General features: G+C 38.3%; 1 protein-coding gene across 1 annotated transcript; it reads left to right on the top strand.

Annotated features, from left to right (window-relative positions):
- Nucleotides 1-701: 701 nt before the first annotated feature.
- Nucleotides 702-12,610, top strand: eif2s3 (eukaryotic translation initiation factor 2, subunit 3 gamma). The gene is made up of 12 exons (XM_061921418.1): nt 702-885; nt 5,175-5,238; nt 5,850-5,977; nt 6,053-6,174; nt 6,281-6,375; nt 6,438-6,596; nt 8,828-8,962; nt 9,025-9,119; nt 9,185-9,329; nt 11,839-12,008; nt 12,083-12,255; nt 12,341-12,610. Exons 1-12 carry the CDS (start codon nt 817-819, stop codon nt 12,402-12,404), a joined length of 1,419 nt encoding a protein of 472 aa, XP_061777402.1. The 5' UTR covers nt 702-816; the 3' UTR covers nt 12,405-12,610.
- The last annotated feature ends 8,350 nt before the right edge of the window (nt 12,611-20,960 follow it).

A 20,960-nucleotide genomic window follows, 5' to 3' on the forward strand; every position in this document is an offset into this window, starting at 1 on the left:
AATAAATACAAACGCCCTTATATTATTGTCTTTTTTTTGTAAGAATTTGAGTTGTTTTAGATAAGCCCTTTTTTTTTACATTTATTTATATTGTCTCTTACTTTACATTTATTGTTTGTATATGATGGATATTTGAACATGTTTAAATATATTGGAAGTGCCTCAATTTTTTTTGTACATTGTGAATATTGTTTGTGTGTTCAATAAAATAAACCTGAACAGACGTATCACTCTGCAGTTGTGTCATTCTGTACATCGCAAGACAAAATATTGACGCAATATTCACAAAATTCTTGATATATTTGTCTAAAAATAAGAGTAATAGTTAAATACAACTATTTTTCATTTCAAAATATAGCATACACTAATAGGGACTACAAATCACATTCAGGACTACAAACGTCATTAAAACACGACGGACCTGACACGCCAGTAACCTAATTATTTTTCTACTTACCGAAGACAAACAAATGTTAGTCTGTTGTTAAAGCTTCCCATTGAAATAAAATCAATAGACGTATATGTAAAGTAAAATATTGGACATTTCCCGGTTGGGATTGTGAACATTTTTGACAGTGCCTGCAAGTTGCATCAGCCGCAGAAAGAGGACCCCTTGGCGGTGTTTTTCAGTCCGAAGTAAGTGCAAGTCACGAATCCTGTTTGTCATCATTTGAGATGATTCTGCTACGAATTAATCCAATTGACCTTTTATTCGACGGACTGTCTTAGGGGAAGCAAATTATTTGTTTATGTTTTTTTAAATGAGGTTTTCAGGCATTGTCCCCGGCTGCCTCTTTCATTCTCTTCTCATTCAAGATGGCGGGCGACGAGTCTGGAACAACGCTGGGTCAGCCGCACTTGGCCAAACAAGACCTCAGCACTCTCGTAAGTCACTTTTTAACACTGCCCAAATATTTGGGGTTTTGTGATAGAGGCTACTGGTGGGTTGTTAGCTTCGTTAAAGTGTTTCTTCTCCGGAAAGCTGGTCCCGAGCCACCGCCACCACCCGGCACATGACGGCCGGCTAGTAGCGCTAGTGCTTAGCGTCTGTGCTCCTCACAAAGATTGGAACTAGCGCTTAGCGTCTGTGCTCCTCACTAAGATTGGAACTAGCGCTTAGCGTCTGTGCTGCTCACAAAGATCGGAACTAGCGCTTAGCGTCTGTGCTCCTCACAAAGATCGGAACTAGTGCTTAGAGTCTGTGCTGCTCACAAAGATCGGAACTAGCGCTTAGCGATTTTGATAGATAGATTGATTGATTGTCTGTGCTCCTTACAAAGATCAAAACTTGCACTTAGCGTCTGTGCTCCTCACAAAGATAGGAACTAGCGAGTAGCGTCTGTGCTCCTCACAAAGATAGGAACTAGCGAGTAGCGTCTGTGCTCCTTACAAAGATCAGAACTAGCGCTTAGCGTCTGTGTTCTCCCAAAGATCGTAACTAGCGCTTAGCGATTTTGATAGATAAATTGATTGTCTGTGCTCCTTATAAAGATCGAAACAAATGCTTAGCGTCTGTGCTCCTAACAATGATCGAAACTAGCACTTAGCATCTGTGCTCCTAACAATGATCGAAACTAGCACTTAGCATCTGTGCTCCTAACAAAGATCGACACTAGCACTTAGCGTCTGTGCTCCTAGCAAAGATCAAAACTAGCGCTTAGCGATTTTGATAGATAGATTGATTGTCTGTGCTCCTTATAAAGATCGAAACAAATGCTTAGCATCTGTGCTCCTAACAATGATCGAAACTAGCACTTAGTATCTGTGCTCCTAACAAAGATCGACACTAGCACTTAGCGTCTGTGCTCCTAGCAAAGATCAAAACTAGGGCTTAGCGTCTGTGCTCCTGACAAAGATTGAAACTAGCTCTAGCGTCTGTGCTCCTAACAAATATCGGAACTTGCGCTTAGCGTTTGTGCTTCTAACAAAGATCGAAGGAAGCGCTTAGCGTCTGTGCTCTTCACAAAGATTGGAACTAGTGCTCGGCGTCTATGCTCCCAACAAAGATCGAAACTAGCACTAAGCGTCTGTGCTCCTAAGATCCAAACTAGCTCTTAACGACTGTGCTCCTCACAAAGATCGGAACTAGTGATTAGCGTCTATGCCCCTAACAAAGATTGAAACTAGCGCTTAGCGCCTGTGCTCCTCAAAGCTCGAAAACTAACACTTAGGGTCTGTGCTCCAAACAAAGATCAGAACTAGCTCTTAGCGTCTGTGCTCCTCACAAAGATAGGAACTAGCGCTTAGCGTCTGTGCTCTCACAAAGATGAGAACTAGCGCTTAGCGATTTTTATAGATAGATTGATTGATTGTCTGTGCTCCTTACAAAGAGCAAAACTAGCAATTAGCGTCTGTGCTCCTCACAAAGATAGGAACTAGCGCTTAGCGTCCGTGCTCTCTCAAAGATCGGAACTAGCGCTTAGCGTCTATGCTCCTCACAAAGATAGGAACTAGCGCTTAGCGTCTATGCTCTCACAAAGATCGGAACTAGCGCTTAGCGATTTTTATAGATAGATTGATTGATTGATTGTCTGTGCTCCTTACAAAGAGCAAAACTAGCACTTAGCGTCTGTGCTCCTCACAAAGATAGGAACTAGCGCTTAGCGTCCGTGCTCTCTCAAAGATCGGAACTAGCGCTTAGGGTCTGTGCTCCTCACAAAGATAGGAACTAGCGCTTAGCGTCTATGCTCTCACAAAGATCGGAACTAGCGCTTAGCGATTTTTATAGATTGATTGATTGATTGTCTGTGCTCCTTACAAATAGCACAGACGCTAAGCGCTAGTTTTGATATCACAAAGATCGGAACTAGCGCTTAGCAATTTTTATAGATAGATTGATTGATTGTCTGTGCTCCTTACAAAGATCAAAACTAGCGCTTACCGTCCGTGCTCTTCACAAAGATCAGAACTAGTGCTCAGCGTCTATGCTCCCAACAAATATCGAAACTAGCACTAAGCGTCTGTGCTCCTAACAAAGATCAAAACTAGCTCTTAGCGTTTGTGCTTCTAACAAAGACCGAAACAATCGCTTAGCATCTGTGCTCTTCACAAAGATCGGAACTAGTGCTCAGCGTCTATGCTCCCAACAAAGATCGAAACAATCGCTTAGCGTCTGTGCTCCTAATAAAGATCAAAACTAGCTCTTAACGACTGTGTTCCTTACAAAGATCAAAACTAGCGCTTAGCGTCTGTGCTCCTAACAAATATCGAAACTAGCGCTTAGCGTCTGCTCCTGAGAGAGATCGAACCTAACTCTTAGCGTCTCTGCTCCTAACAAATATCGAAACTAGCGCATAGCGTTTGTGGTCCTCGCAAAGCTCGAAACCAGCGCTTAGCGTCTGTGCTTCTAACAAAGATCGAAACCAGCGCTTAGCGTCTGTGCTCCTAACAAAGCTCGAAACCAGCGCATAGCGTTTGGGGTCCTCGCAAAGCTCGAAACCAGCGCTTAGCGTCTGTGCTTCTAACAAAGATCGAAACAAGCGCTTAGCGTCTTTGCTCCTCACAAAGATTGGAACTAGTGCTCAGCGTCTATGCTCCCAACAAAGATCGAAACTAGCACTTAACGACTGTGCTCCTTACAAAGATCAAAACTAGCGCTTAGCGTCTGTGCTCCTAACAAAGATTGTAACTCGCGCTTAGCGTATGTGCTCCCAACAAATATCGAAACTAGCGCTTAGCGTCTGCTCCTGACAGAGATCGAACCTAACTCTTAGCGTCTGTGCTCCTAACAAATATCGAAACTAGCGCATAGCGTTTGTGGTCCTCGCAAAGCTCGAAACCAGCGCTTAGCGTCTGTGCTTCTAACAAAGATCGAAACAAGCGCTTAGCGTTTGTGCTTCTAACAAAGATCAAAACAAGCGCTTAGCGTCTGTGCTCTTCATAAAGATCGGAACTAGTGCTCTGCGTCTATGCTCCCAACAAAGATCAAAACTAGCACTTAGAGTCTGTGCTCCTAACTAAGATCAAAACTAGCGCTTAGCGTCTATGCTCCTAACAAAGATCAAAACTAGCTCTTAACGACTGTGCTCCTTACAAAGATCAAAACTAGCGCTTAGCGTCTGTGCTCCTAACAAAGATCGTAACTCGCGCTTAGCGTATGTGCTCCTAACAAATATCGAAACTAACGCTTGGCGTCTGCTCCTGACAGAGATCGAACTTAACTCTTAGCGTCTGTGCTCCTAACAAATATCGAAACTAGCGCATAGCGTTTGTGGTCCTCGCAAAGCTCGAAACCAGCGCTTAGAGTCTGTGCTTCTAACAAAGATCGAAACAAGCGCTTAGCGTCTGTGCTCCTCACAAAGAGCGGAACTAGTGCTTAGCGTTTATGCTCCCAACAAAGATTGAAACTAGCGCTTAGCGCCTGTGCTCCTCAAAGCTAGAAAACTATCACTTAGGGTCTGTGCTCCAAACAAAGATCGGAACTATCTCTTAGCGTCTGTGCTCCTCACAAAGATCGAAACTAGCGCTTAGCGTCTGTGCTCCTTACAAAGATCGAAAGTAGCGCTTAGCGTCTGTGCTCTTCACAAAGATTAAAAATAGCGCTTAACGTCTGGGCTCCTAAAAAAAGATCGAAACTAGCTATTAGCGTCTGAGCTCCTCACAAAGATGGAAACTAGCGCTTAACGTCTGGCCTCCTAATGAAGATCGAAACTAGCGCTTAGCGTCTGTGCTTCTAACAAGGATCGAAATCTATTTACCGTATTTCCTTGCATTGCTGCAGGCACGCTAATTATTTTAAAACCTCTTCTCACTCCGGCACTTACCAAAGGCATGCACTAAAAATTTGAGTGTGATGTAAGCTTGGACCTTTTAATCCTACTGAATAGCTCTTAATCTTCTTCCCTTTATGCAATTTCAAATGACCGATATTGAAATCAGCCTCCTCCATTTTGAAAACGATGACAGGGGAAGTGTCACGAGTTTGACCAGGTAGTAATGCTAAGCATGCGCTAATTATTTTGCGAAGCGAGTTTGACCCAGCAGTAATTGAAGGCAGGCGCATACTATATGCCCTGCGGCAATTTAAGGAAATACGGTAGTTCCATGCAATGACTTAAGAATGATGACATCTCTTTCTTAAGTATTTGTCCTGCGTGTTGTTATCTGAAATGTAGGGACGTGTTATGAAATATATCTACAAACAATGCTCAGCTTTATAAACAATGTCTCTTCAGGATGTGTCCACCTTGGAGACTCTGTCCCCGGAGATCATCAGCCGGCAGGCCACCATCAACATTGGTAAGGACATGAACCCCGAACGGGACAAGCGGTAGAAAATGGATGGATGGATTACGGAATTTCGGGAAAACCGGGAATTTTAACCCAGTTCAAAAAACAACTTAGTTTTTTGTCCTGATTAAGAGGAATGTTTGGATTGTGGAACGGTTGAAATGCGTTGAAAAAAATGGTAGAAATAGGGCTTTGGAAAAGCAGGAATACTGGAAAATCCTGGAATTGTTATGAACTTTGAAAAAAGGTAGTTTGAATTTCCAGAATGGTGGAATTTGTTGAAGGTGAAATGGTTTGAAAAATGTGGAAATGGTGAAAGGTTTTGAATAGGTTGAAAAATGTGGAAATGGTCAAAGTTTGAAAAATGGGCAAATCATTATGAACGGGAATAATGTCCCGAAAAACTCGGAATTCTGGGAAATTTGGGAATGTTTGGAATTTGTCAAGGGAAAGCCTGCGATTCCAGAATAGACTAAACAGTTTGAAGTTGGAACGGTTTGAATGGGGTGAAAAATGTGGAGAGTAGAGCGTGCCAAAATCTGGAGAAGAAGAAGTTAAATAATAGAGAGATGAAAGCTTTGGAACATTCACACAGTGAAGTGTCTTTGTCTGACTTCCAGGCACCATCGGCCACGTGGCCCACGGGAAGTCCACGGTGGTGAAAGCCATCTCAGGCGTTCACACCGTCCGCTTCAAGAACGAACTGGAGAGGAACATCACCATCAAGCTGGGCTATGCTAATGCTAAGGTAGGTGGTGCGAGGAGAAGCTGCTGCTCCTGGCTTTTCAGCCCACCGGGACGCTAACCGCCGCCATCTTGTTAGATCTACATGCTGGACGACCCCAGCTGTCCCCGGCCCGAGTGCTACCGCTCTTGTGGCAGCAGCACCCCCGACGAGTTCCCCACAGACATTCCCGGCACCAAAGGCAACTTCAAACTTGTCAGGTTGGTATGAAGTAGTCACCGTGTTTGTTGTTAAAATGGCGTCACCTGACAGCCCACAAAGTGTGAAGCCTTCGACTCCCAAATTTGTAAATGGCGTCTCTCGTAGACACGTGTCCTTCGTGGACTGCCCCGGTCACGACATCTTGATGGCCACCATGTTGAACGGCGCCGCCGTCATGGACGCCGCCCTCCTGCTGATCGGTGAGTGGCGCCGGCTTGTGCGTGTGGAACCTGTGCCAGAGCGCTCTTCTGTCCTCCCTCAGCGGGGAACGAGTCCTGTCCTCAGCCGCAGACGTCCGAGCATCTGGCCGCCATAGAGATCATGAAGCTGAAGCACATCCTCATCCTGCAGAACAAGATCGACCTGGTGAAGGAGAGCCAGGCCAAGGAACAGTACGAGCAGATCCTGGCCTTCGTGCAGGGTCAGCGTGCCGACCTTTTTACTTCACTCACCTCCTGTGTTCATGGAACTGTAGTCATGATTAGGACTGCATGAGAAAATGTAGCATTTCATTTAACCTCTTGTAAGTATTGTAGTAGTGATATTGGACAAGTAATATATTCTAAGTACTCTAGTAGTAGTGATTTGTACAAGTAATATATTATAAGTACTGTAGTAGTAGTAATTATTTGTACAAGTAATATATAATAAGTACTGTAGTAGTAGTAGTATTGATTTGTACAAGTAATATATCGTAAGTAATGTAGTAGTAGTAATATTATACAATTAGTATATTGTAAGTAGTAGTAGTGATATTGTACAAGTAATATCTTGAGTACTGTAGTAGTAGTGATATTGTACAAGTAATGTAGTAATAGTAGCTATTGTGCAAGTAATATATAGTAAGTACTGTAGTAGTAGTTATTTTGTACAAGTAATGTAGTAGTGCTATTGAACAAGTAATATATTGTAAGTAATGTAGTAGTGATATTCTAAGTAATGTACTAATAGGGGTGATATTGTACAAGTAATATTGTAAATACATAGTAGTGATATTTTACAAGTAATATATAGTAAGTAATGTAGTAGTAGTGATATTATACAATTAGTATATTGTAAGTAATGGTTTAATAGTAGTAGATATTGTACAAGTAATATATTGTTTGTACTGTAGTAGTAGTGATATTGTACAAGCAATATATTGTAAGTAATGTAGTAGTAGTGATATAGAAGTAATACTGTATGTAATGTAGTAGTAGTGATATAGAAGTAATACTGTATGTAATGTAGTAGTAGTGATATTGAACAATTCATATTGTAAGTAATGTAGTAATAGGAGTGACATTGTACAAGTAATATTGTTATTAATATAGAAGTAGTGATATTATAGAAGTCATATTATAAGTAATGTAGTAGTAGTAGTGATATTGTACAAGTAATATAGTTATTAATTTAGTAGTAGTGATATTTCATAAGTTATATATAGTAAGTAATGTAGTAGTAGATATTGTACAAGTAATATATTGTTAGTACTGTAGTAGTAGTAGTGACATTGTACAAGTTATATTGTAAATAATGTAGTAGTAGTAGTGATATTGTACAAGTAGTATTGTAAGTAATGTAGTAGTAGTGATATTAGACAAGTAGTATATTGTAAGTACAGTAGTAGTAGTGATATTGTACAAGTAATATATTGTAAGTAATGTAAAAGTAGTGCTATTGTACAAGTAATGTAAATAATGTAGTAGTGATATTGTACAAATAATATATTTTAAGTAATGTAGAAGTAGTGATTTTGTACAAGTAATATATTGTAAGTTCTGTAGTAGTAGTGATATTCTAAGTAATGAAGTAATAGGACTGATATTGTACTAGTAATATTGTAAATAATATAGTAGTGATATTTTACAAGTAATATATAGTAAGTAATGTAGTACTAGTGACATTGTAAAGTAAAATATTGTAAGAAATATTTTAATAGTAGTGATATTGTACAAGTAATATATTGTAATTAATGTAGTAGTGATATTATACAAGTAGTATTGTAAATAATGTAGTATTAGTGATATTGTACAAGTAATATTGTAAGTAATGTAGTAATAAGAGTGATATTGTACAAGTAATATTGTTAATATAGTAGTAGTGATATTTTACAAGTAATATATAGTAAGTAATGTAGTCGTAGTGACATTGTGAAGTAATATATTGTAAGCAATGTAGTAGTAGATATCGTACAAGTAATATATTGTTAGTACTGTAGTAGTAGTAGTGATATTGTACAAATAATATATTGTAAGTAATGTAGTAGTAGTGATATTGTACAAGTTATATTGTAAATAATGTAGTAGTGATATTGTACAAGTAGTAATGTAAGTAATTTAGTAGTTGTGATATTGTACAAGTTATATTGTAAATAATGTAGTAGTAGTGATATTGTACAAGTAATATTGTAAATAAATTAGTAGTAGTAGTGATATTGTACAAGTAGTAAATGATCAATATTATATCACGATTATTAATCATTATCAATATTGCACTTCCTATTTGTACTACGCAAAGGATGTACTAGTGTTGTTTTAGATGTAAAGGATATGCCATCTTGTGCAGCTCTTAAAGAAACGACATATGGAGGTTGCCTACAGCCACGGTTGTGTATTTTGGCCAGAGTTGTCATTTGGAAGATTTGAAAGGACAGACTTGTTTGATTGACAGGCACGGTGGCCGAGGGCGCCCCCATCATTCCCATCTCAGCTCAGCTGAAGTACAACATTGAGGTGGTGTGCGAGTACATCGTGAAGATGATCCCTGTTCCCATCCGGGACTTCTCCTCCAAGCCCAGACTCATCGGTAAGAAGCGGCCAGAGAAGCCCCGCCTCTCACCTGGTCCTCACTGACTCTCTTCCTCTCAGTCATCAGGTCTTTTGACGTCAACAAGCCCGGCTGCGAAGTGGACGACCTGAAAGGGGGCGTGGCAGGAGGGAGCATCCTGAAGGGCGTGCTCAAGGTGAGACCGCGCCGCACAAAACCCGCCCAAAGCAGCGAATGAGCATCACCGTCTTGCGTGTGCAGGTGGGCCAGGAGATCGAGGTGCGGCCGGGCATCGTGTCCAAGGATGACGAAGGCAAGCTGATGTGCAAACCCATCTTCTCCAAGATCGTCTCGCTCTTCGCCGAACACAACGATCTCCAGTACGCCGCGCCCGGAGGCCTCATCGGTGCGTCCTCACCTTCCTACTTTATGTGGAACCATCTAGATCAGGGGTCACCAGGTCGCCCGTAAGGACTAGATGAGTCGCCCGCTGGCCTGTTCTAAAAATAGCTCAAATAGCAGCACTTACCAGTGAGCTGCCTCTATTTTTTAAATTTTATTTATTTACTAGCAAGCTGGTCTCGCTTTGCTCGATATTTTTAATTCTAAGAGAGACAAAACTCAAATAGAACTTGAAAATCCAAGAAAATATTTTAAAGACTTGGTCTTCACTTGTTTAAATAAATTCATTTATTTTTTTACGTCGCTTCTTATAACTTTCAGAAAGACAATTTTAGAGAAAAAATACAACCTTAAAAATTATTTTAGGATTTTTAAACTTATATACCTTTTTACCTTTTAAATTCCTTCCTCTTCTTTCCTGACAATTTAAATCAATGTTCAAGTAAATTGTTTTTTTTGTTGTAAAGAATAATAAATACATTTTAATTTAATTCTTCATTTTAGCTTCTGTTTTTTTGATGAAGAATATTTGTGAAATATTTCTTCAAACTTATGATTAAAATTCAAAAAATGTATTCTGGCAAATCTAGAAAATCTGTAGAATCAAATTTAAATCTTATTTCAAAGTGTTTTGAGTTTCTTTTAAAATTTTTGTTCTGGAAAATCTAGAAGAAATAATGATTTTTCTTTGTTAGAAATATAGCTTGGTCCAATTTGTTATATATTCTAACAAAGTGCAGATTGGATTTTAACTTATTTAAAATATGTTATCAAAATTCTAAAATTAATCTTAATCAGGTAAAATTACTAACGATGTTCCATAAATACATTTTTTCAAAAAGATTCGAATTAGCTAGTTTGTCTCTTCTTTTTTTCGGTTGAATTTTGAATTTTAAATAGTCGAAATTGAAGATAAACTATGTTTCAAAATGTAAATTTCATTTTTTTCATGTTTTCTCCTCTTTTAAACCGTTCAATTTAGTGTTTTTTTCATCTTTTATTCTCTACAAAAAACCTTCCGTAAAAGGGGGAAAAAAATGTACGGCGGAATGACAGACAGAAATACCCATTTTTTAATATATATGTAGATTTATTTATTTAAGGTAAATTGAGCAAATTGGCTATTTCTGGCAATTTATTTAAGTGTGTATCAAACTGGTAGCCCTTCGCATTAATCAGTACCCAAGAAGTAGCTCTTGCTTTCAAAAAGGTTGGTGACCCCTGATCTAGAGCAACTTCAGGTCTGTCGTTAGGAATTTCTTTAAAAAAAATGTTTCATGCCCTTTTTGTTAAAGAAAAGGTTTTCTTTTTTATAGCAAAACACAAAATATGCAATATTTTCCCCCAAAAATATTTCAAATAGGAATATTTGATAGGTTAACAATTCATAACATTAATTTTGATTCATTATTTTAGAGCACGGGTAGGGAATCTATGGCTCTAGAGCCAGATGTGGCTCTTTTGATGACTGCATCTGACTCTTGGATAAATCTGAGCTGACATTGCTTAACACGATAAGTAATGAATAATTCCACTTGTAATCATAGTGTTAAAAATAACATTCAAAATATAAAACATTATCATGCATGGTTATGCTCAAGAAGTTGCGTTAATGGTAAGAAGTAATTTATTTATTATTGGTTAGTGTTGGGCTTGCCCTCCTGGGGGTTCTTCAGACCACCAAACACCGACATGAGAGCCTGTTTTAGGGTAAAATATTGTTTTTTTTTTTTCAATTAGTCTCTCAGTTGCTTTCCAGCAATTGTCTCTCCTCTTGGCTGCTGCTTATAACAGAGCGACTGGTGATTAGATAAAAAGGCCCAGGTGGGCCCTCTACGCACCTGTCGCTGATTTCGAGGCCGGTCCTGGCAACATCCCGCTTTGCTGCAGGCCACGCCCCTTCCACAGTTTGCTTCAGAATAACAATATTACAAAGAATAAGAGACCTATTATACTCTGGAAATGTTGGTCTTACTTAAAAATGCACACGTTTAGTTGTGTTCAGTGTTAAAAAAAAAAATATTATATGGCTCTTAGGGAAATACATTTTAAAATATTTGGCTTCTTGGCTCTCTCAGCCAAAAAGGTTCCCGACCCCTGTTTTAGAGCAACCCACCTCCAAAGACATGCACCTGGGGATAGGTTGATTGGCAACACTAAATGGTCCCTAGTGTGTGAATGTTGTCTGTCTATCTGTCTTGGACCTGTGATGAGGTGGTGACTTGTCCAGGGCGTACCCCGCTTTCCGCCCGATTGTAGCTGAGATAGGCACCAGCGCCCCCAAAGGGAATAAGCGGTAGAAAATGGATGGATGGACAGTTTTAAGGAAAAAAACAGCCTGCTTTGTGTTATTAAAGTCAACATTGCTACTTTTCTAGTTTGATTTCACTTTTTGTCGTTTTTATTCTTCTCATTGTTGTTGTTTGACTAGTTTTAGAGTGTGCCACACAGGCTGTAAAGAAATGAGTGCACTTTGGACACCCCCGATGTAGGCTGACCAAGTGTCTTTGCAGGTGTGGGCACCAAGATCGACCCCACGCTGTGCCGAGCGGACCGTATGGTGGGTCAGGTGCTGGGTGCCGTCGGCGAGCTGCCGGAGATCTTCACCGAGTTGGAGATCTCCTACTTCCTGCTCAGGAGGCTGCTGGGCGTGCGCACAGAGGGAGACAAGAAGGCCGCCAAGGCGAGCAAAGTTTATTCCGACTTCCGATAGTCTTCTGCGTCACGCTGACGGAACGTTTGTCTTTGCCGCCGCAGGTCCAGAAGCTTTCCAAGAACGAAGTGTTGATGGTGAACATCGGGTCGCTGTCGACGGGCGGCCGCGTCAGCGCCGTCAAAGCCGATCTGGCCAAGATCGTCCTGACCAATCCCGTCTGCACTGAAGTGGGAGAGAAGATCGCTCTGAGTCGACGTGTGGAGAAACATTGGCGGTGAGGATGAGTCTGGTCAATCCCTGCGCAGTTCATTAGTCCTTTAACGGTAACTCATTATCTCCACCCACTTTCTTCCTTGCAGTCTGATTGGCTGGGGACAGATCAGGAGGGGCGTGACTATCACGCCCACAGTGGACGACGACTGAGAACCACCACGCTGGACGTTTACTTATCGCATCACAACCCGCCTCGTTTTTTATTTCACATTCTTCTTTCTCGCCAAAGAGTATGGACGGGCAGGACGCCAGTGTGGCGAGGAGGCGCTTTGGACTGTCAATCATCCTCCACTGGAGCGGTTTCAGTGCAGCTAACTCTTTATCCTTCTCATCCAATAAAGTGCATTTGGAACTAACTTTGTTTTGTTTTTGGCATAGCATTGAAAACCTTTCACTTCCTTGCAAAGGAAGTGAAAGAAATGTATTCTTATTTTACATTTAATTAGAAATAAAGCTAATTAATACATGAGAATTGTATTGCAATACACTATTAAAGTATGGATGAATCTCAAATGGAAATTAAGTACATTTGAAGACATCAATTAGGACAGACACTTTTTTTGTACAATATAATCAGCAGCACATAAGTATCGAAATTAATTTGAATTATATTACCATTTATTTAAAGAGTAAAGCGGAATAATGGATGATTAGAGTAGGTTTTTTCCAAATCTAACTGTACAAAATGTTTTTTGTGTGCCTAAAAGAGTTTGAGTTTATTTGGAACATGCATGTATACAATATGATAAATCACAATTTCTAATGAGGGAAAAAAAGCATAGCTTATTTAATCCTACCCCTTTTACCTTTATGTAACAGTTTCTGAAACTTTTGTTCACTTCCTGTTCTCAATTTAATCATACTATAAACCATAAGTCAGGGGTGTCCAAAGTGTGGCCCGCGGGTTATTTTTTACGGCCCCACGGCACATTTTAAGAATACAATTGAAAAAAATTAAAAACAGAAAAAGTGGTATAAAAGAGCAAACAGGTGAAATGTAACAAAAATTTGTTGCAATGTTTTTACTCTTATATCACAAAGCTGCCATGCAGGCTGTTTCTTTAAAAAATAATGAATCAAAATCAATGTCATTATGAATTATTGACCTATTCAAGGCTCCAATTACGTCACATTAAATATTCCACTTTGAAATATTTTTGGGGGAAAATGTTGCATATTTTGTGATTTGCCATATAAAAAAACAGAGCTCATTTTTTTTTTTTAAAAAGAAGGGCTTAAAATAAACAAAAAACATAACAATAAAACTATTAATTGACGGATAGAACTGATTATTGTGCTAAAAGTAAACGGTAAAAAAATATATAAAATTTATTTTTTAACACTTTAATGAGTAGAACCCTTTTGGATCGCCAATTATTTTAGTGTGATTTGTTTTTAAGTGTCATTGCTCAAAAAATAATAATGAATCAAAATCCAAAATTAAGGCTCCAATTATTATATAATGTCAAATATTCCACCTAAAAACATGTTCTTCGGTGAATATATTGCATATTTTGTGTTTTTTCCATTTTTCCTAATGTTGATCTACAGCAGGGGTAACCAACCTTTTTGAAAGCAAGAGCTACTTCTTGGGTACTGATTAATGCGAAGGGCTACCAGTTTGATACACACTTGAATAAAATTCCAGAAATAGCCAATTTGCTCAATTTACCTTTTATTAAATAAATCTATATATATATATATATATATATATATATATATATATATATATATATATATATATAAATGGGTATTTCTGTACGTAATTCCGTTGTGCATTTTTTTTCTTCTTACGGAAGGTTTTTTTGTAGAGAATAAATGATGAAAAAATTACTTAATAGAACAGTTTAAAAGAGAAAAAAATGAAAATAAAATTTTGAAACATAGTTTACGGTATCTTCAATTTTGACTCTTTAAAATTCAAAGTTCAACCGAAAAAAATGAAGATAAAAACTAGCTAATTCGAATATTTTTGAAAAAAATATTTATGGAACATCATTAGTCATTTTTCCTGATTAAGATTAATTTTACAATTTTGATGACATGTTTTAAATAGGTTAAAATCCAATCTGCATTTAGTTAGAATATATAACAAATTGGACCAAGCTATATTTCTAACAAAGACGAATCATTATTTCTTCTGGATTTTCCAGAACAAACATTTTAAAAGAAATTCAAAAGACTTCGAAATAAGATTTAATTAGATTTTACAGTTTTTCTAGATTTGCCAGAATAATTTGTATGAATTTTAATCAGGCCAGTGGGCGACTCATCTGGTCCTTACGGGCGACCTGGTGCCCGCGGGCACCGTGTTGGTGACCCCTGCTTTAGACATTTAAAACTTGAATAATAATGAAAATAATAATACTGAATAATGACACATTTGTTATGTTTTTTTTTTTTTACCAAAACCCTTTGGGGTCCCCGGGATCATAACTGAGTGGAGGCCTGAATGTATAATTTATATATATATATATTGTATTGCTTTTTAAAATAAAAATTATGAAAATGGCCCCCGCTTGCTTTGATTTTTCAGTGTGCGGCCCTCAGTGGAAAAAGTTTGGACACCCCTGCCATAAGTAATAACAATATATATATATTTTAATTAATTGGTGAAGTAAGTTATATATCATATTGTGAGATGAGTAATATTATCTAGTTGGATGGATGAAATAAATCCAGAATGTTTATCATGGTTTTCCTTCTCTATACTTTGTAAACACTTTAAATTGGAAGATTTTGATTTATTTGCTCAAGCCAATCCATCATTTAATTCCACATCGGGATATACTGAAGGTGTACATTTTCAATTACATTTTTATCTAAGATTATATTTATCCTCTTTTGTTGAGAAGAATTGTTGTATATTCTCGGGTAGTGAGCGTTGGACCAGTAGTACTTAGGGTGTCCACCAGGGGGCAATACACTACCAGTAAGGCTGCATTTTGTGTTATCAGTGAGTGTCAGGCGTGACGGTTTTATTTTGGTGGAGCAGCCGCTCGTAAATCAACCTAAACACACGTCATGTTAGTGTGCATGCGAACGATCATCGTCTTTTGACAGCAAGCACATAAAATCGGCAGACATAAACCGTAGTTTTTTGTTTTTTTAATCAATAGGCACCCATAACTGGCAAAACTGAACATTACTGCCCTCTCCTGGTTTGGATTGAGAATTGTAGCCAATTATTGAAGGGGCGGGGCTTCGATTAGAGCAGGGGTCACCAACCTTTTTGAAAGCAAGAGCTACTTCTTGGGTACTGATTAATGCGAAGGGCTACCAGTTTGATACACACTTAAATAAATTGCCAGAAATAGACAATTTGCTCAACTTACCTTTAATAAATAAATCTTATATTTATATATATTAAAAAATGGGTATTTATGTCTGTCATTCCGTCATACATTTTTTTCCCTTTTACGGAAGATTTTTGTAGAGAATAAAAGATGAAAAAAAACACTAAATGGAACAGAATAAAAGAGGCGAAAACACGAAAAAAATGAAAATTAAATTTTGAAACATAGTTTCTCTTCAATTTCGACTCTTTAAAATTTAAACGAAAAAAAAGAAGAGAAAAAATAGCTAATTCGACTCTTTTTAAAAAAAATACAAAAAGAATTTATGGAATATCATTAGTAATTTTTCCTGATTAAGATTAATTTAAGAATTTCGATGACATGTTTTAAATAGGTTAAAATCCAATCTGCACTTTGTTAGAATATATAACAAATTGGACCAAGCTATATTTCTAACAAAGACAAATCATTATTTCTTCTAGATTTTCCAGAACAAAATTGTAAAAGAAATTCAAAAGACTTTGAAATAAGATTTAAATTTGATTCTACAGATTTTCTAGATTTGCCAGAATATTTTTTTTGAATTTTAATCATAATAAGTTTGAAGAAATATTTCACGAATATTCTTCGTCGAAAAAACAGAAGCTAAAATGAAGAATTATATTAAAATTGATTTATTATTCTTTACAATAAAAAAAAAATTACTTGAAGATTGTTTTAAATTGTCTTGAAAGAAGGTAAAAAGGTATATGTGTTTAAAAATCCTAAAATCATTTTTAAGGTTGTATTTTTTCTCCAAATTTTGATGACATATTTTAAATAGGTTAAAATCCAATCTGCACTTTGTTAGAATATATAACAAATTAGACCAAGCTATATTTCTAACAAAGACAAATAATTATTTCTTCGAGATTTTCCAGAACAAAAATTTTAAAATAAATTCAAAATACTTTGAAATAAGATTTAATTTCGATTCTACAGATGTTCTAGATTTGCCTGAAAATTTTTGGGAATTTTAATCATAAGTTTGAAGAAATATTTCACAAATATTCTTCGTCGAAAAAACAGAAGGTAAAATGAAGAATTAAATTAAAATGTATTTATTATTCTCTACACTAAAAAAAAAACTTGAACATTGATTTAAATTGTCAGGAAAGAAGAGGAAGGAATTTAAAAGGTAAAAAGGTATATGTGTTAAAAAATCCTAAAATCATTTTTAAGGTTGTATTTTTTCTCTACAATTGTCTTTCTAAAAGTTATAAGAAGCAAAGTAAAAAAAAATAAATGAATTTATTCAAACAAGTGAAGACCAAGTCTTTAAAATATTTTCTTGGATTTTCAAATTCTATTTGAGTTTTGTCTCTCTTAGAATTAATAAAGTCGGGCAAAGCTAGACCAGCTTGCTAGTAAATAAATACAATTTAAAAAATAGAGGCAGCTCACTGGTAAGTGCTGCTATTTGAGCTATTTTTAGAACAGGCCAGCGAGCGACTCATCTGGTCCTTACGGGCTACCTGGTGCCCGCGGGCACCGTGTTGGTGACCCTTGGATTAGATTGACCGCTCACTCACAAGAGTGTTTGTGCTCCTCTGCATTCATTATTTTTTTAAATAACCAGGGGGGTCCTCATTATAGAAAAAAACAGACTTACCGGTTTAATTTTTCAGGCTCAAACAATATGTTTTGTTTGGTTTACCAGCAGGCGGCAGCGAGGTCAGGCGTTCCCGGGTCCTCATCAACCGCTCTCGTTGCCATGACGACGACACACAAACACACAGAAGGGGGTGTAAATGATGGCGTGCACACATGAATCACACTCAATGGTACGTTTGTGTCTGGTTTATTACTGCAGGGGGTTGTTTTTCCTTTTAAATACAGACATTTATTTGCAAAATACTAAAGAGTATTACAACTCCAAAGTACTAAAAAGTTTATATATCGTAATCATTGTCAGCATTATTAATTATTGTCTCTAAAACACCTGGGGGGAAAGGACGGGGGCGGGTCACTGAGGCACAACTTTTATCCTTCCAGTTTCTTTCCTTGCTTAAGAGTGAGCGTAACTCTTTTTTTTTTTAGATACAGTTCGTCTTTCCAGAACCTTCTTTGGAGTGACTTGGCTTTAAAGGCCTACTGAAATGAGACTTTCTTATTTAAACGGGGATAGCAGGTCCATTCTTTGTGTCATACTTGATCATTTCGCGATATTGCCATATTTTTGCTGAAAGGATTTAGTAGAGAACATCGAGGATAAAGTTCGCAACTTTTGGTCGCTAATAAAAAAGCCTTGCCTATACCGGAAGTAGCAGACAATGTGCGTGTGATGTCACGGGTTGTGGAGCTCCTCAAATCTGAACATTGTTTACAATCATGGCCACCAGCAGCGAGAGCGATTCGGACTGAGAAAGCGACAATTTCTCCATTAATTTGAGCGAGGATGAAAGATTTGTGGATGAGGAAAGTGACAGTGAAGGGCAGGTGGAGCGATTCAGATGTTATTAGACACATTTACTAAAATAATTCTTGAAAATCCCTTATATGCTTATTGTGTTACTAGTGTTTTAGTGAGATTATATGGTCGTACTTGAAAGTCGGAGGGGTGTGGCGACCGCCAGTGTCTCCGAGGGAAGCAACGTTTCTTGACGAGGCAAGGCAGACGGAATGAGATTTTTTTTCTCTCCCCTCCACGGGGTAAGCATCCGATGGTCGGTGGCGGCCGGTGGGAGGAGGCAAGAGAGTCCAAAACTGCAGGAGGAATGACGCAAACTTTCCGCTCATGTCTACGGTAAGAGCCGAATATAAACAAGGAAACACCGGCTGTGTTTGTGTTGCTAAAGGCGGCCGCAATACACCGCTTCCCACCTACATCTTTCTTCTTTGACGTCTCCATTATTAATTGAACAAATTGCAAAAGATTCAGCAACACAGATGTCCAGAATACTGTGGAATTATGCGATTAAAGCAGACTACTTATAGCTGGGATCGGGCTGGAAAAAAACGTCCGCTACAATCCGAGACGTCACGCGCACGCCTCATCATACCGACGTTTTCAACAGGATACTTTGTGCGAAATTTAAAATTGCAATATAGTAAACTAAAAAGGCCGTATTGGCATGTCTTAACATTGCAACACATGCCAATGCGGACGGGATAGTTTGCTAAATTGCAAATTTAAATTTCCCAGTATCCTGTTAAAAACGTTGCGGTATGATGACGCGTGATGTCACGGATTGTAGCAGACATTTTGATCCAGCACCGATCACAGCTATAAATAGTCTGCTTTAATCGCATAATTACACAGTATTCTGGACATCTGTGTTACTGAATCTTTTGCAATTTGTTCAACTAATAATGGAGACGTCAAAGAAGAAAGATGTAGGTGGGAAGCGGTGTATTGCGGCCGCCTTTAGCAACACAAACACAGCCGGTGTTTCCTTGTTTACATTCAGCTCTTACCGTAGACCTGAGTGGAGAGTTTGCGTCGTTCCTCCTGCAGCTGCGGACTCTCTTGTCTCCTCCCACCGGCCGCCACCGACCGTCGGATGCTTACACCGTGGAGGGGGAAAAAAAAAATCTCAGCCCGGCTGCCTTGCCTCATCGAGAAACGTGGCTTCCCTCGGAGACACTGGCGGTCACCACACCCCTCCGACTTTCAGGTACGACTACATAATTTCATTAAAACACTAGTAACACAATAAGCAGATAAGGGATTTTCCAGAATTATCCTAGTAAATTTATCTAATATCTGAATGGCTCCCACTGCCCACGTCTATTTTTTTTTTCTAGTCCTTCACTCTCACTTTCCTTATCCACAAATCTTTCATCCTCGCTCAAATTAATGGGGAAATTATCGCTTTCTCGGTCCGAATTGTTCTTGCTGCTGGTGGCTATGATTATAAACAATGTGAGGAGCTCCACAACCCGTGACGTCACGCACACATCGTCTGCTACTTCCGGTAAGGCAAGGCTTTCTTATTAGCGAGCAAATGTTGCGAACTTTAATGTGGATGTTCTCTACTAAATCCTTTCAGCAAAAATATGGCAATATCGCGAAATGATCAAGTATGACACATAGAATGGACCTGCTGTCCCCGTTTAAATAAGAAAATCTCATTTCAGTAGGCCTTTAACGCTTTCTAAAAGCAAGAAATAACCCAAAAAACTAGATGGCGACAGGACAGAATAGACTCCGCCCCCCCAGAAGTAGCAACAACACCCCCTCTCACCGACAAGGCAACTTTCTGGAGATATGAGGTCCTGCATCGCTGATATGAAGCTCACTCACCACTTTGACATCGAGTAGATGTGATAAAATGACAAATTCATCGTCCATTTTGTTTACACGGCGCGTGTTTTCATGTATGGCGCCTTTGTCGGAGCTCTTCTTCGTTTGCGTGGAATGGCGGCCGGCACGCAAGGTAATAGATGCATTCTCGCCATCTACTGGACAGATGTTGTACCACAGCTTTTATTTTGAAGCAGTAATTCGAGTAGAAAATGAAAAAAAACAACAACAAAAAACAGAAAGGGAAGCTTCAGTCTGTCTTCAGACATTAAATATACCTTGATGGAATTTCGATTGGTTTTGAAAAATTGTTAAAGGAAAAAAAATGTAAGCTTCCGGAACGTTTTTTAAAGTAAGCTGTCAATCAACTGAATTGGAGGCGGGGCTTCTTAAATCAAACAGTGGTGAAAAACATTTTAAATATTTCATAATGGCTGACGAGTATGTGCTATTTCTCATCACTTTATTTAAAAACAAAAAAAAATGTTTTATTTCCAAAGTACTGTATTTCCTTGAATTGTCGCTGGGTACATAGTATGCGCCTGCCTAGAATTACAGCCGGGTCAAACTCGTTTCCCAAAATAATTAGCGCATGTTTAGCATTACCGCCGGCTCAGGATTAACGTCGGGTCAAACTCGTTTCGCAAAATATTATTTTTATTAGCGCATGTCTAGAATATCCGCTGGTTCAAACTCGTCACCTGTTATCATTTTCAAAATGGAGGAGGCTGATTTCAATAATATGAAATCGCATAAAGGGGAAGAAGATAAAGAGCTATTCAGTAGGATTTAAGGTCCACACTATTGAATGTGCTAAAAAGAACAGTAAGCAGCTATGTTTTATTAATATACCGTAGCTGCGTGTGTCAAATATGAGTCATTAAATGACTTCCGCCTCCTGGAGGTAGAGGGCGCTAGTGATCCTTCTTGCGACTACTCGGCTGCAGAAGAAGTGACAGCAAGAGTGAGCAGCGATCGTTTATTTTTTTCCTCTCGCTTGCACTTTTAACATGGAGGATTATATATCTAAAATAAAACAGTTTTCTAAACTGGACTTTCAATCGAAGCAGTAGGTAATAAAGGAAGATCTCCATCGAGAAAGAGAGACTTTTAAAACTGAAGAAA

This window comes from Nerophis ophidion, linkage group LG15 (assembly GCF_033978795.1).
Source record: "Nerophis ophidion isolate RoL-2023_Sa linkage group LG15, RoL_Noph_v1.0, whole genome shotgun sequence".
In the NCBI taxonomy this organism is placed as follows: Eukaryota; Metazoa; Chordata; class Actinopteri; order Syngnathiformes; family Syngnathidae; genus Nerophis; species Nerophis ophidion.